The sequence below is a fragment of the Plutella xylostella genome, chromosome 21 (genome assembly GCF_932276165.1).
Source record: "Plutella xylostella chromosome 21, ilPluXylo3.1, whole genome shotgun sequence".
NCBI classification, from domain to species: Eukaryota; Metazoa; Arthropoda; class Insecta; order Lepidoptera; family Plutellidae; genus Plutella; species Plutella xylostella.
The window spans coordinates 7375584-7390590 of record NC_064001.1 but is presented as its reverse complement, the minus strand read 5'-3'; the positions used below and the strand labels follow the sequence as shown (position 1 = coordinate 7390590).

Sequence of the window (15007 nt, the reverse complement as noted above, 5' to 3'; positions counted from 1 at the left end):
TCAAATTCTAATTTAAATGTTTTATAAATTTTATAAAATAGGGGTCAATTGGTGCCGACATTTTGTGAGTGGAACTTTTTCATTGCTCGTGAGTGTATACCGTTTTGGGCACAATGTGGCGGACCAATCGCGACGTCGAACGGGCCCCAAACTCATACGTACTACGTACGGACGCACGTGATGTACGCAGCACGCACTCGGCGCTTGCTGTGAAAAATTACGCAATTTGTTCCCCTCTATGTCTTATTTCTCTCATTTCGTAAACAATTTACACTTTTAGCGCCTATTTGACTGGCAACACTCGTTATTTCTAAGGCAACGTCTTGTTTGAGTAACTCGGCCTAGTCCAATTTACTTATACTTAGTTGAAAAATGCAGCTCGCTTTAATATGTACTTAAAAATACTTACAATGATAAAAGTATTGATCTGCAGTTTACAGTTTCTTTACGCGATTTCTGATTTTTATCTAGTTAAGTACTTTGGGGTAAGTATTTCATTGGCAAAATTTCAACTTGATTTACTTAAGTAATTTAAGTATCTTAATTTATCATTAGCTAATACATTTAACTCAGTAGATACAAACAGGAGAATCAACAAACAACAACCACTGCGGATAAAACTCGATCGTTTATTCAATCAACATCTCCTCTCCTCTTCAAGGTTTGACTTCAAACCCTTCTCTTCCTCTCTTCAGTAGTTCAGGGGTTGGCGACGAGCACCTCGCTCACAGGGTCGGGGTTGCCACCGGGGTTGATGACCTCGTTGATCCAGTCCAGGTAGAAGTTGGGGCGGATGTACACTGGAGGAAAGATTTAGATTAGACCTGTATAGATAACTGCCAATTTACTTAATCTAAGAAAGTTTTCTAAAAGTGTTTAGTCCAGTGAGGGTGGGTACAGTATACGGTTACCCAATGTGAATTAATAGGAACACAAATACAAGGGATAATTCTCTTGTATTTGTGTTCCTATTAATTCACATTGGGTAACCGTAGCAAACATCTTATCAGAAACACTTGGAAGTTTAATTCAAATAAGACTAAAAAGCGTTTTTTTTTTTCTACAAAGTTGATTAATTAATTAGTAATGTAAGGTCCACTTGCGCAGACCTGGGTTAGCGAATTAACTCGGAGATATTTGACATAAGGAAGGTTAGATTATTAATTTGTCTTGCATCGCTGAAATATGAGCGCTAACCTTGGGATAAACTCTTAAATATTTAACCCCCCAATATTGGAGGGTTAAGACGCTAACCCGGCTTAGGTACGTCAAAAGAAAAGGTTTTTATCAATATTCTTGTATTCGTTGGAAATATTTGATTATGATGATTAACTCATCATTCTTATATTTTTCCCCTATCTAGCAAAGTAGCAAATGGTCCCACTTGTGAAATTAAGAGCACGATGGTGTGGTTACATACATATATGCTCACGACTATGACTGTAATGTAGTTACTCAGAGGTGACTCACCCACTTTTCGCTTTACATTTTTGTACTCACGTGATAGGTCGCGAGCCGTATCGCCGCTTTTGAAAGTGTGCAATGCACTTTAGGGTACACATTTAGATCACGATGTTTTTTTCACCGTAAGAGCTATGGTATACATTTTTGGAGATATTGTGTAGAGTAGGTAGAAAATAATACTCAGAGTGGACAGAATAATAATAAGATAAGATAAGATAAAGATAAAATACTCTTTATTGCACACAAAAAGAAACAGTATTACAAACATGAACAGAAAATAAATAGCACAATCGGCGGCCTTATTACTAAAAGTAATCTCTTCCAGACAACCAAAATGAAAGGACATAGAAATAATGAAAAATAATAATAATAATTTATTTACAGAAAATAAGCCTACTTATACGTGCGGTGCTAACTTAAATACTCGTGGCGTTGGGAATGCACGGGGACTAGTTCCTTTTCTGCGCTGTCGGAGGCTCTCCTCTCCGAGCTGCCGCGGTGACGGTGGTGGTCGCTGCTGCTGCTTGCTTGAGCTTGCTGAACAGTTATTTTCGGAACTCCCTCTTTGTTTCCAGAAACAGCTCTTTACAGGGCTATCTTTGCTGTTATCTAAAGCACAACTTGCAACCGCGATGTGTTCAATAAAATCAATACTTGTTGTTGTTATTGGTTGAGTATTGCTTGCTGGTACGGTTAGATTGAAGAGAGCTGCTTATGATAAGGTTCTTGAACGTTTTGTGGTAAGTAGAATGTGTGGTAGTAAGTTGCCACACATTGTACTTAAATTCCAAAGAACTCATTGGTATGTCTGCGCTAGGATCCAAACACGCGCATCTTTTGTGTGAGAAGCGAGCGCTTACCCGACTGAGCTACCGCCGTTTCTTTTCAATTTTTTATAATTTTCGTAATGTATATCTACAAGGAAATCACAAATATGACACTTTGTAAACAAAATACAAATTACTGACAGATTGCGAAAATGGAAATAGAGAGGGATAGTTTTATCCAAAGACGTGAGGTGAAAACGAGATAGAAGACAATGTTTTTTTACGGCAATAGAAACTTGGTCCCTTTCAGCCTGGAACGGGACATAGATTCACAGAGTGCAAAAAGAAACGTCAGGTTAGCTAACTCAGGGTTATTTTCCATTAGCGCAATCAAAAGTCCGGGTTAAAATTTTACAAAGTTAGCCCTGAGTTAGTTACCTCTGAGTTTATATTTTTAACCCTGTGATCCACGCAAGTGGGCCTAATAGAAATAGAATGTCCATGTCCACTCGAGAGAGCCAGATGCAGTACTAACACACGCACAGAGAATAGAATAGGATAGAATAGAATAGAGTGTCTTACCGCCCTGGGTGGGGTCGATGAGCACTCCCGCCAGCTCACCGTCCACGCTGAACAGGGGCTGGCCCAGGTCAAACTGCAACAACAAACCATAACATAAGGATTCGTAGGTACTTGGCGTGTTATAGTAAACGTTAGAGGAAAAGATGATACATAGGGAAAATCAGAAGACAGATAGATTCACACTGACGACAGTAAATTTATAACGATTTGTAGTTACTTGTGGTGTACTCGTACTGTAGTAAACATTGCAGGAAAAGACTATACATAGGCAAAAGCAGAAGACAGACTGTCCAGTTTCTGACAGCTGCAAGTAAGTTTAATTTTGTCACGACAACGATAGTAAATTTATAACGATTTGTAGGTACTTGTGGTGTACTGTAGTAAACATTGCAGGAAAAGACTATACATAGGCAAAAGCAGAAGACAGACTGTCCAGTTTCTGACAGCTGCAAGTAAGTTTAATTTATAGTAATGAGTAGAACTTGAGTATAACCATAAGTACCACCGGCCGCTACACGGGGTCGTTATCGACGTCGATAAACTCGTTTAATGCCCGTTCCACCAATCACAGCGCCGTATTTATGGCGAATCGCGAAGTGAGCTTTATCTACGTCAATAACGAACCCGTGTAGCGGCAGCTGGACCTTACACATACCTTGGTGAGCACGACGGGTGCGTTGATGGTCTCTCCTACGGCCACCATGTCCTCGATCTCCACGCACTTCAGGGTCTCTCCGGCAACTGGAAATTACACGTTTATATCTTATTATTCTAGTTAAGGGGATCCCTAAAGCTAAAATGCTAAAGTCGGCTTGATATACTTGATTAGATTGGAAAAACGGTGGCTTCTATCACATTGATAAAAATATATTTTGTAGCAGAGGGTATACTGAACATGTTAGTTGCTTATAAATTGGTGCAGGATTATAATAAGTATGTTAAAAAAAATTGCAAACACACCATGTCTTTTGCCATTTTTTTACTTATTATGAAAAAACCCTCGAAATCAGAGGGCCCATTTTCATGGAATCTTATATGTATGTGTAGGTAATTAAATTCTTAACAAAGTTACCTTAAAGAGTTGGATTTAATGGACCAGAAGTCAACTTTTTTTGCAAAAAACTAATAAATTCCGGTTTAAAAATGATGACACCGTGACAGATTTCAGATTTCTTCAGTCGTCGCCCTGGTGGCGGCCTGTTAGGAGCGATACCCACGCCATTTTATTTTTTATCAAATATTTCACAAAAACTGATTAAATCAACAAATTATGACTACAAGATGCATTTGCTATGGAAAGTTAATTTTCTAATCATTTTAGATGCAGAAAAGCCGAAAATTCTTAGAAAACATTTCGCCTTTTCGATTTGTTTACATTTTTTACTATAGAGTTACAGATGCATAGATAAAGGTAAACATTGCACATAATGACACTTATTAGATTCTCCGAATAAGAACTATACGGTCAATGCAGTATGCCAAAGCGCGAGCCTGTTTATATTCTGAGGGGTAATTTATTTTATTTTAACGGTTGTGTATGGTAGGTAAGCTACACAATATACAGGGTGTTGAAAAGTAAGTTCATAATTTGTTTTATTTGAAACCAAAAACCGTAGTTAATTAAAAATATATATATTTTAAGATGTGGCAGTCTGTACACTACAGGTTGTTAAAAATAAGTAAGTATTTTTAAAAATTGAAGATCTAAAATTTACATAATTTTTTAAATCTATTTAACAAGCTTTGCAAAAAAGCGGTTAAGTGCGACTGTATCTCGCCATGAAAAAAATGAAATGTTTACTGTAGCTATGAATTTTATGCGTTACAAGTGGAATAAAATACCGCATAATTTTATGTACAACTATGTAAGAGCCTAGTTTTAAAAAAAAAACTCATAAGAAAATATTAAATACACAGGTTTTTTAACCCCTGAAGGAAATAGAGGGGTGTTATAAGTTTAAAGTAAGGGCTGAATTTTTTTTTTAAATTAGGGTGATAGGTAATGTATATTTTTAATGATTTTTTCAAATAGATAAATGTTATACCATTTTTAAATTGCCATAAAATTACTTATAGTTATAGTTATAGAAAAGGGCAGGGCTACCAGTGCCCATTCGCCACTGCAACCTAAAAGATCTATAAATTATGACTCCCCATGCCGAGTCTCACTCTACAGGCCCAGGTCTTTTATAAACCTGATATTACCTATACAGGATGTTGCAAAAAGGGTATACTGTGCCGAAAGGGTTTGACTCAGGGGTTATTCTGAACAACTTTTGTTCTCCAAGTTTTGGAAATTCTCGAAAAATAAATTCGGTCTCTATAGTAAAAAGTCACGTGATCGAATAAGTTTCTATGTAAAAGGTTTTGTTACGTGAATTTTCAAAATTGTAGAAGAAAAGTGGATCAGAATGGCACCTAAATCCACTTTTGGCTAAGCTTTATACCCTTTTTTCAATACCTTGTATAAAATATCGTCAGCGTCACCTTAGATCGTAATCATCGTAACTCCTCGTGACCAAATTTTAGAGAAGACAAAAATACTGTTTTATTTGTAGTTCTAGTTGGCATACTACCCACCTAAAGTTTTTTTTAACTAGCCTAAAAATGATTTGTTTACACAGTCTATCTTCCTGTTCAACCGCAGCCTGAGTGCCAGTGACTCAATGACTGAAAGGAGGCCATTAGTGCTCCTAAATAAATAAAGCAGGCCTGTAGATTATCTTTCAGTGTACCGACACATCTGATTGCTGTAAGAGCCTGATAAGCTCTTCGAACGAGTCATACCTCTGTGGTGGTACGGTTTCGACCTTTCGGACAGTCAGTTTGGCATCCGAAATGCGGATTCGAATAGTGGGTACAATACTTTGTGTTCGTTCACTGTCGGAGCAGGATAAGAACCACGGGCGAGTTGTTGCGCTGGCTGTTTGCTTAAAAATAGTAACCGCGTTCAACTCTATCCCCTAGAGGGCGAACCTTTAGGGCGGCTCTTGTATACCATCACTTGTCTTCTTATCTGCAGAAAATTGACAGAGGTCATACGTGTCTAACAAGTACATTAAGGATGCGAAAAGAGAGGGTTTGTTTTCACTGAAGAAGATCAGTTGCGGAGTTCCACAGCGGTAGGTCTTGGACCCCTCTGCTGTGGAACTTGGCATACAACGCGGTCCTGCAAATCAAGCTCGCAAACGGCGTTAGCACAGTGCATTTTTCTAATGTCACACAGGTCGTGAGGTAGGCTGAGAGCCTCCTTCGGGGATGACATCCCAATGATTCATTACGAAAAAATTGCTGCAGCTGTGCTCGCCATGCAGTGCATGGGCTACTTCCGAATCTGGGGGGCTGTTGCAAAGGAGTCCGTTGCCTCTATACGGTACGGGTTCCGTGCGATCTATGATCCTTCCGGGAGCACCTGTCTTGTCAAGTCGAAGAGAATGGCTCGTATTCGACGCAACCTGCAGTACTGGTGGGATTGGTTGGAGGACAGGACAGCAGAAAGCTGCAGCAGCCGTCATGCTGTGATTCGACGCATAGATGCAAAAAAAAGTTGAAAGTAACTTCATGTTAATAAAATATTAGATCTTAATTTAACAACATAACATTGCAAAAAAAAATTAACATTGTTGAGTATGTTATTGTAATTTACTAAAGTAGTAATAAAAACAAAGGCTTATTGCATAGTTTTCGTTCACGTTCGCCTACATCGCACGTTGTATATGAGAATAAAGGGTATAATTACTAAGTTTTCTTGTTTAAAAATCACGGTTTGGGGTTTAGAGGAAAACAAATGGTATAATGCGGAATACAGTTTTTTTTTTCGAATAAAGAGGAAAACATGTGAATTCAAAAAACGTATCTATTGACACCAAAGAGTACTTTTCGCCGAGAAAAGTGGAGTTACAATGTTTGCGATCTAAAGTGATGATAGAACTAGAACTTATTTTTTCAGTTCACCTGCTGTTGTGTGAAATCGTTATTAGGTAAATGACTCCTTGACATGAAAATAACTTTTTTTTTATAATCGTTATAACAAAACCGTTTTTTTTAATACAGCAATATTTGTAGGTGGGCAGTTCTTCTTTTTAACCTACATAATGGATAAAAAATTATCCCGAATTTGAAAAAAATAACTTTAGCTTTTTGGTGAACTCTTATAATTTTTATGATAGCTACATTTCTATTCTATCGAAAAAGGTGGTTGGCCGCGAAGTTTAAGTATTTTTTCAAGATTTTCAGAACATAATACGTGGATAAGGCAAAGAAAATTACACCTTCGTCACAGAATCTTTTATTTTATTTTAACGAAATAGTCTTCGTCGATTAAAATGAAACTTTTTTGATACGTTAATAAACAAAATACCATTTTAGAAAACATATGAAAGAATGGATTATTAGTTATAACAAAATATTTATTAAGTAGTTATTACCACTCTGTCACAATTTCAGCTAAAATGAAGCTTGTTTTTGCTATAAATATTTTTTCGCTACTAATTACAGTAAAAAATTAACAGCATAGACGTTAACATCAATGACTAAATTTAATATGATATTTCCAAAGTTGCACTATTTATAACATTACATATAAACGACCAAAAATAAGTTGACTACCAGGAGACACCAATCGTTACAGAGTGGTAAACGATGTGACATAGTTGTTATTCTATTAAATATGCGGCAGCGTTTTGGACTAAAACATGTTTTATTTAAAAATAATAATTTAGTAACTTACATATAAATCATTATGGTTTCAAGTTAGTCAAAAAATTTACTGGAGATATCTTTATTATTAGTATAACTAATGAAATCACACTTGAGAACCTCTGGAGAGTGAAATATCCGTATTTCAGGAACTTAAAGGACAAATTTGTTCCAACTACATAAAATAATGTTTATCTGCACAATTAATATTTTCGGCAACCTAAAATTTAAGTAACATAATGAAAATTACCTAATTTGTTAAAGTTTTAATCAGCCATATTTCGAAAATACAGCAGTGGCTCTTAGAACTTGAAAAAAATACTCTTTCCTTTTTTAATTACCTTAGAAGCTGGAAGGACTTTAGTGTTATCATCAAACATCCGATAAATCATTCTCCACCATATTAAACAGTCTACCACATTCATCGTCTGTTCTTGAGAACAATAGCACGAAATTAGCTTTTTCACTAACGAAACTTTTTATTAATGAAGCGCAAGTGTATTGGACGTTCCCTTCGCTTCGTACTTTAAGCAAAACGTGTAGTTTCTCTTCAATTTTTCTTTGATGAATATTCTCAGGTTAGAGTGTTTGGTAAGAATGTGACAGATTTGTCGTGTGACAGAGGGGTAAAATGTGTTGCAAAGTCGATTAGCATTTAAACAGTAACATAAAGTGTAATATTCACGTGTTGATTTCAAAGTAATTGTTATTACCAATGAGTAAATAACAAAATAATAATTTCATTGTATTTTATTTTAACAATTACCTACGTGACGAAGCTTTCGCCGAATAAACACACGCACCTCCTGTCACACTTTGCGGGTGGCCGATACGCGGTGTCTGGATCTCAAAGGGGAAATCTTACCAAGGGGAAAACGAGACCTTAAACTCAGATCGATGGCAATAAGGACGAGTGGCTCAAACAAATATTTTAAATGGCAACCTACGTGACAGAATGTTACTACTAAAACATTTGGTAGTAAGAGACAAATTTTCAACAATTTTTTTAAATATTTCAGAAATCATTTAAAAATATATATTTTGTTTTACTAAATAGGTAATATCTTCTGGAGTTTAAATAATTTTTTATATTTTATGTTGTCATATATATTTTTTGTAACATTATCGAATATGCGCAGGATGAAGTGGCGGGAGACAGCCAAGATTCGTATGAAATACTCCTCTGTCACGCGGATTTACCACTCTGTAACGTAATTTTAAATACAAAAATATAAATTTATATTTTTGTAAACGTGCACAGCCGTTGTGTTTTTTGTACAATGCACGCTGAAATATAAATAAATAAATAAATATTTGTAAAACTCATGATTTTTTCTTCACAACTGATGGAGACTAAGTTATGTAGGTTAAAAAGAAGAACTGCCCACGTGTACTTACAGTGAGCAAAAGAGTGCAGCAAGGTGTAAATTTTTTGGTTTTTAAGAAACAAAAATATTATTTCTATCATATCCCAAATACACATAAGTACTTAAAAAAAAATACACACTCTCGCCTTGTACTAATGTACTCCCTTGCGGGGGTACTTTACTTACATGTTATTATTTTTCTGATGACCTCCCCATATCCCTTTGCCAGCTACGTAACCTTTTGTGACACCCTGTATATGCAGAGTTCTGCAAACTACTGTTCTGCTTTTGAAACACCAAAAAAAAACAGGTCGTCTAACGAAAAGGTCACGTGACCAAAAAAAAATTATATGAAGAAGCGTTTTTTTCATGAATATAAAAAATTACGTAGGATAAAAGTTTTTCAGAGTGACGCCTGAGTAACGCCCTTTCGGCTAACTATACTTTTTTTATTACACGGGGGCAGAGTTTAATACAACACCCTGAACTATTAAACTCTGATAATATTTTCGCGATTTTTTTACATTCTGATTTCATTTCCTGGCTTAGAAATAACATCAATAACATGCTGCACACGTAGGTTTCGGCATAGTATTAAACCCTTTTTGCAACAACCTGTATAAATATCGGCACGGGTACGACTTTATATATAATTAATTATTAAATATTAAAAATACTTTCAAATAAAAATAAATATTTTCGTATCACAAAACAATATTACTTACTTAGTATATTTTTAACAAAGTGGCATGTCTTCACTTTTATGTTTTCGAGTACTATGTTAAAATTTCATGTCATTGTCCGTAGAACGCCCCGCATACCTCAACCCCCCCTCACTAGATTTGACAGATTCTGATTTTCTTCCAGCTTTAGTGACAGCCTTAAAGCGGATCGCGGTATGTATGCAGTTTCCGTGTGCAGCTTGTCGTGTGTGCATGTATGTTTGTAGCTTGTAATAGTGAACACGTCAGCACACGGTTATCAAGCGGTTATAAGCTTCGGTGGCTTTGGTAAGCCAATGGAAGAATCCACGACAGCACCTAAGTGAATGTACCTAACTATTATTTATTTAATTATTTATTGCGCAAATATATTTATAAGTGTAAGTAATTATGGTAGGTATAAAGTAGATTAGTATTTACTTAGTTATTTTTTCTAGTTTATGGAATAAAAATTAACACGTACCTTCAGGGTCAGATTCGGAAGCTCCGAAACCGCAGGCGCGGCCGTCAGAGCCGAGGTTCTCCTCCATCGAGGCGATCTGGATGTTGTCTGGAAGATAGTCAATACAATTAAATACAACACTTTATAAATGTTACACCACAATATAACATCATTCACTCCACACAAAATGTTTTACCCCACTGTCGGGAAACTTACAATGTGATGTAGGGAGGATGTAGGTTACTTTGTATCGGTAAATAGGTTACATCAAGTTACTGTTTGCGTTAATTAAATCGATTGGTCTGAACTGAATTCAATTTAGCGCTCGTAATCTTTTTGTCGGGTAGCAATGCACTGGACGCATGCTAATGCAACGCAAAAGTTTCTGCACAACTTCCATCGACCCAGGCCCCCGACACAGTCTAATGTTTCGGGCTATTTTATGCACTTAGTCTGTACTAGACCTAGGTTCGATTAAAACTCCACTAATATAAACAAATTACTTATAATCTAATTACCTTCGAAAGTTAAATTGATTGGGATACTTTTACGTGCCTTTTCCTACTTAAGCAATAATTAGAATAAACCCAAAAGTCATTACAATAATTCCGAATTACATCGCAAATGAATTAATTAGTAACAAAAAGTTGCCCCATCTACGTTTCATCTTTGCAAACAAACTTTTCCCCTAAACGCAGAACCCTTTAATTGCAATTAATTAACTCGGGAGGGTTAAATCATCGGTCTAATAGGTAACAAGGCAGGCCGCGGACGCCAACTCCGAACAACTCTTTAATTAATGGAGCAATCGGTTTCTGGAGGAGCATTTAAATTGTCGACGGCCGCGGGCCCTTGAGGCAACACGGAACGTGCCTTTTGGTGGAACACTCAAAACTTGGAATGAAATTCGAAGGTATGCTTTTTTATTTCCCTCTGATTACTTTACGGCCGTTTTCTGCCGTGTGTGCCGTGGGTTATATTGAGGTACTAATTGGTTACAGCGTTGTTGTTATCTTTCCTTTAGGGCACTGAATGGAAAATGCTTTTGAGGATCATTTCGAGCTTGCAAACATGTTTTGTGGATTGGACACATTATTGTCATAAACTTCTGTAAGGTTTCATCTACTAGTTTCGAGATATTATGACTTCATCTCTGCTTCTACCTCTCTTAATTATTCTTAATAATTCATTATTTTTACACAAGACACATGGGACCTGGCGATATGATTACTACATTACAGACGAATCCTTCAGACACACCCTTAACACAGAACCACTTAACAAACCACTCACCAGAGGTGTCCACAGCGCGCGCAGAGCGGATGAGGGCGAGGTCCACCTTCTCATCAGGATGGAGGGTGATGGTGCCGCTGCCAGCCTCGAGCACCTGCTCGGGGCGGGTTGTCTCCACCAGGCCGAAGCCCATCCATATGAACTGGCCCCTGGAGCGAGCGCGAGTCAGTGGCGGTAAACAAGAGGTGGTGGTGGGAAACGTCTTGACAGCGCAACTCAAAACTGCTATCGGCGATAGCGAAAGGATATCAAATATCTTACACAAGTTTGGTCATGATACTATGTACTTATGTACTACGCAGAAAAACTTAGGTAAGTATGTAAGTATTTAATGTTAGAAAAGGGGTTATTGGTTGCCGAAAAGAATGCAACGGAGGTTTACAAAACTGTTAAAGTTACGTATTTCTTGCTGTACATAATATATCAAATTCATCAACATCTCCATTATTATTATACCATGAACATCACTAGCAATAACTACCATGAACAAGAGATTGCTTTCTCAATTTTCCTACGGAAACCCTATTTCCTACCTACCTACTGACTCGTGACTTGCTCCAGTGCTGAGCTTACATTCATATGGCTGCGCTTGGGCCTGATCCGAAACAACTTGGCTACGACACCAGACCAGGGCCTAGACATACACTATTCACAGCCACGAACACGTAACAAATCTCACCAGTGAGTTCCACCACGCGGTAGATCCTGACCAAGGCCAGGTCCACGCTCGGGTCAGGGTGTCTGTAAATGGCGCCACTGCCCACCTCCAGCACCAGGTCAGGCCGGGCCACTTCCACCAGGCCGAAGCGCATCCAAATGAACGTGGGCTCTACACTGCCAAGGTACGAGTCACGGTGACAGTGTGAAGCCAATATGGGACTAAATTCTAAAGCTGGGTGACGGTTTGAAACCAATAGATTTCCCTAATCGTTTGTATTGTGATTGTGATGTCAATCTCTTGTTCATGATTCTATTTGTGAGGCGTAGGCAAGGTTCATATGGCCGCGCGGTATACCGCGCGGTACAAGATCAATACTAACGGTAATTATCGCCTACATTAGCGCGCGGCCATCTGAACCTAGCCTTATAGATAGAAGTTGAATAGATTGTTGTACGTTATAGGAACCTATATCAGCCACCAACTAACTACTGTATCATACAAAAACTACCATGAACAAGAGATTGATTTCATAATTTTCCTACGAAATGGCTATATCCTACCTACCTACTGACTCGTGACTTGCTCCAGAGTCGAGCGTACGTTCATGGCTGCGCTTGGGGCTGATACGAAACAACATGGCTACAACAGACAGTGGCCGCCCAGACGATGGCCTGTAGTGGGCCAGCATGGCCCATTAGTACTGGATCCTTTACAAATCTCACCAGTAAGTTCTGGGACGCGGGGGTTCTTGACCAGGGCCAGGTCCACGCCCGCGCCGGGGTGCCGGTAGATGGCGCCACTTCCCACCTCCAGCACCAGGTCAGGACGGGTCACGTCAACCAGCCCGAAGCGCATCCAAATGAACGTGGGCTCTACACTGCCGAGTCAGTTTTATTCACAGTTTGGAGGCATATGGGATGGTAAAGGTGTTCTAAAGCTGGGTAACCAGAGATAACGGTTTGAAACTAAAAGGTGTCCCTATTCGTTTGTATCTTGATAGTGATTTCAATCTCTTGTTCATGATAGCTTTTGTGATCACAGCTACTAACTATAAGCTTTTATTATTCAGAACTCCAGGTAGAAATAACCACTGTTTCCCTCAACTAGCACCTAACAAAACACCATCAGTAGACAATACTCACTTCTCCAGGCAAGTCTTGGTGGTGAGTATGTAGGTGTCGGACACGAGCACGGCGCCGCACGACGCGAGCCTGGTGTCTCCGTTGCGGGCCACCCTCAGGTGAACTACCGAGGGGTTCTCGCCCAAAGCCGCCGGGGTCCCGTCGGCGATGTCTATGGGAGAGAGTTTATAGGGTGACTTCTAGGTTGCCAGTCGCCTCCGACAGAAGATGTTTTTTAAGAAGAAGTACCCTTGTTCTACCTTTGGGGATACTTCGTGAAAGAACTGATATACGGACAGCTTGAAGCAGCCAGTATCGACCTGTTCAAGGTCAAGTTGCATAGGAAACTACGTAGGTACGTAGGAACACAATAACTGCTCGATTAATCAATAAGTATATACAACTGCTTCAGTAGGTTGACAGCAAGTTTTAAATCTGTCTCGAGCTGTTGACTATTACATATGGATTTATGGCTACTCTTCGGTGTTGAGCTGGTCATTGACCATCACCAAGGCGCAAGGACTGGCTCTGATAGAGATTTTTCTCTACTTAGAAAGTCGATAAAGAAGGCAGGTAAAAGTATTAATGATAAATAAAGATTGTTAAATACTTACTGGTTGCACGACTGGTGCTGCGTCCCTGAAAATGGTCATCATTTCAAGATTAAAGAATCATTAAATTTATTTTGTATGTTCAGTAGTATAAGCATAGAATAACAAGTACAGTAGGTACTCCTTATTCTATGGTGTAAGCATAGTACCTAATGGATAGTTACCTAAATATATTTTTGTCAACATCTTCTGATAATCTCGCTTTTCGAACAAAATCTCCGATAAGTTAAGTAATTACCAAATTAAATATGACGTATGGCTACAACTTATCGACTTAATTACTGTTAATCAGCTATTAATAATCTTAATTTAGTAACATTATTGATAAGGGTAATCTAATTTAATATCTGCGTCTGATTTCCCATGTAATTTTTGGGAATAACAGTCAAAAGTTGACCCTTAATACCTAATGAAATATTATGTAAAATACATAGAAAAATTATGGTGGTGTTCGAACATTCAACTCTTGATTGAAAGGATGTGTAACCTGTAGTAGGTACCTAACATAGAAGAGTTGACTTTTTTGTAATAAACCACCTATTGTGTTTCGGGTCATGTTAGTTACATAGATTATTCACTATCCATGAATGTACACCTGAGTCTATCAATGATACTTGATTGCCCCAGCTTCTCTGAAGCTTGGCTGCAGAATCTCCTGACAGACTATAATTGCTCATAATTATATTGCTTCGCTTAGCTAAGACAAACTATAGTTTCGCAATCTTGTACATACGAACATTAGCTAGGTGTGGTAGATGAAAATTGATTAAATAATAAGTTTTATTCACTCACCTGGACGGAGGCAAAAGCGCACAAAAGAGCAATAGCAAGGACCTTCATTGTAGATATCTGGACTCACACTAGTGACCTGTAGACTAATTAATATACTTCGGTGTTATCTTTCATTAACGAACCACGTCAACCGGTATCGGCGATTTATCTATCTCATATCTTCACATCTGAATTCTAATACAACCGTAACGAAATATAAGAGAGATTATAGGTTTTTCCGTCCTTTTTTGCAAAAAAATACATTCTCATCCATTACAGAATTAGTGAGTTTCATGCCTAATTTCCTTAATGGCTTTGATATAAACAAGTGAGCGGATATTGGATATTTCGGTATCAATATCTACACGAGTCATTTGCAAAAACGTCTTTCATAGCAGAACGTACAGTTTTTAGCGGTTGACTTGATTTGGAATTCAGATATATTCTACCGGCCTTGTCGGTCAAAGTACATGCTCAATTTATTTGAATGTGAATAGGTAACTTTTAA

General features: G+C 38.0%; 1 protein-coding gene across 3 annotated transcripts; it reads right to left on the bottom strand.

Moving 5' to 3' along the window:
- Nucleotides 1-609: 609 nt before the first annotated feature.
- On the bottom strand, nt 610-14655 carry LOC105391955 (phenoloxidase-activating factor 3). 3 transcript variants are annotated; one of them, XM_048628571.1, is made up of 8 exons: nt 14521-14655; nt 13732-13756; nt 13139-13289; nt 12719-12873; nt 10064-10150; nt 3469-3554; nt 2814-2886; nt 610-800 (listed from the first exon to the last, which is right to left on the bottom strand). In XM_048628571.1, exons 1-8 carry the CDS (start codon nt 14566-14568, stop codon nt 700-702), a joined length of 726 nt encoding a protein of 241 aa, XP_048484528.1. In that variant the 5' UTR covers nt 14569-14655; the 3' UTR covers nt 610-699. The 3 variants fall into 3 exon arrangements, with proteins under 3 accessions (XP_048484528.1, XP_048484527.1, XP_048484529.1); XM_048628570.1 differs by lacking the exon at nt 12719-12873 and adding an exon at nt 12015-12169; XM_048628572.1 differs by lacking the exon at nt 12719-12873 and adding an exon at nt 11336-11484 and having other exon boundaries at nt 14521-14654.
- Between the last annotated feature and the right edge of the window lie 352 nt (nt 14656-15007).

What these genes read in the sequence shown, in the direction of transcription:
- LOC105391955 (XM_048628571.1), bottom strand. Translation starts at nt 14,568, where the DNA reads ATGAAGGTCCTTGCTATTGCTCTTTTGTGCGCTTTTGCCTCCGTCCAG. An exon ending in GCGCTTTTGCCTCCGTCCAG is followed by an intron (nt 13,757 to 14,520) that starts GTGAGTGAATAA and finishes GACCATTTTCAG; the next exon opens with GGACGCAGCACCAGTCGTGC. An exon ending in CCGCGTCCCAGAACTTACTG is followed by an intron (nt 10,151 to 12,718) that starts GTGAGATTTGTA and finishes ACTATCTTCCAG; the next exon opens with ACAACATCCAGATCGCCTCG.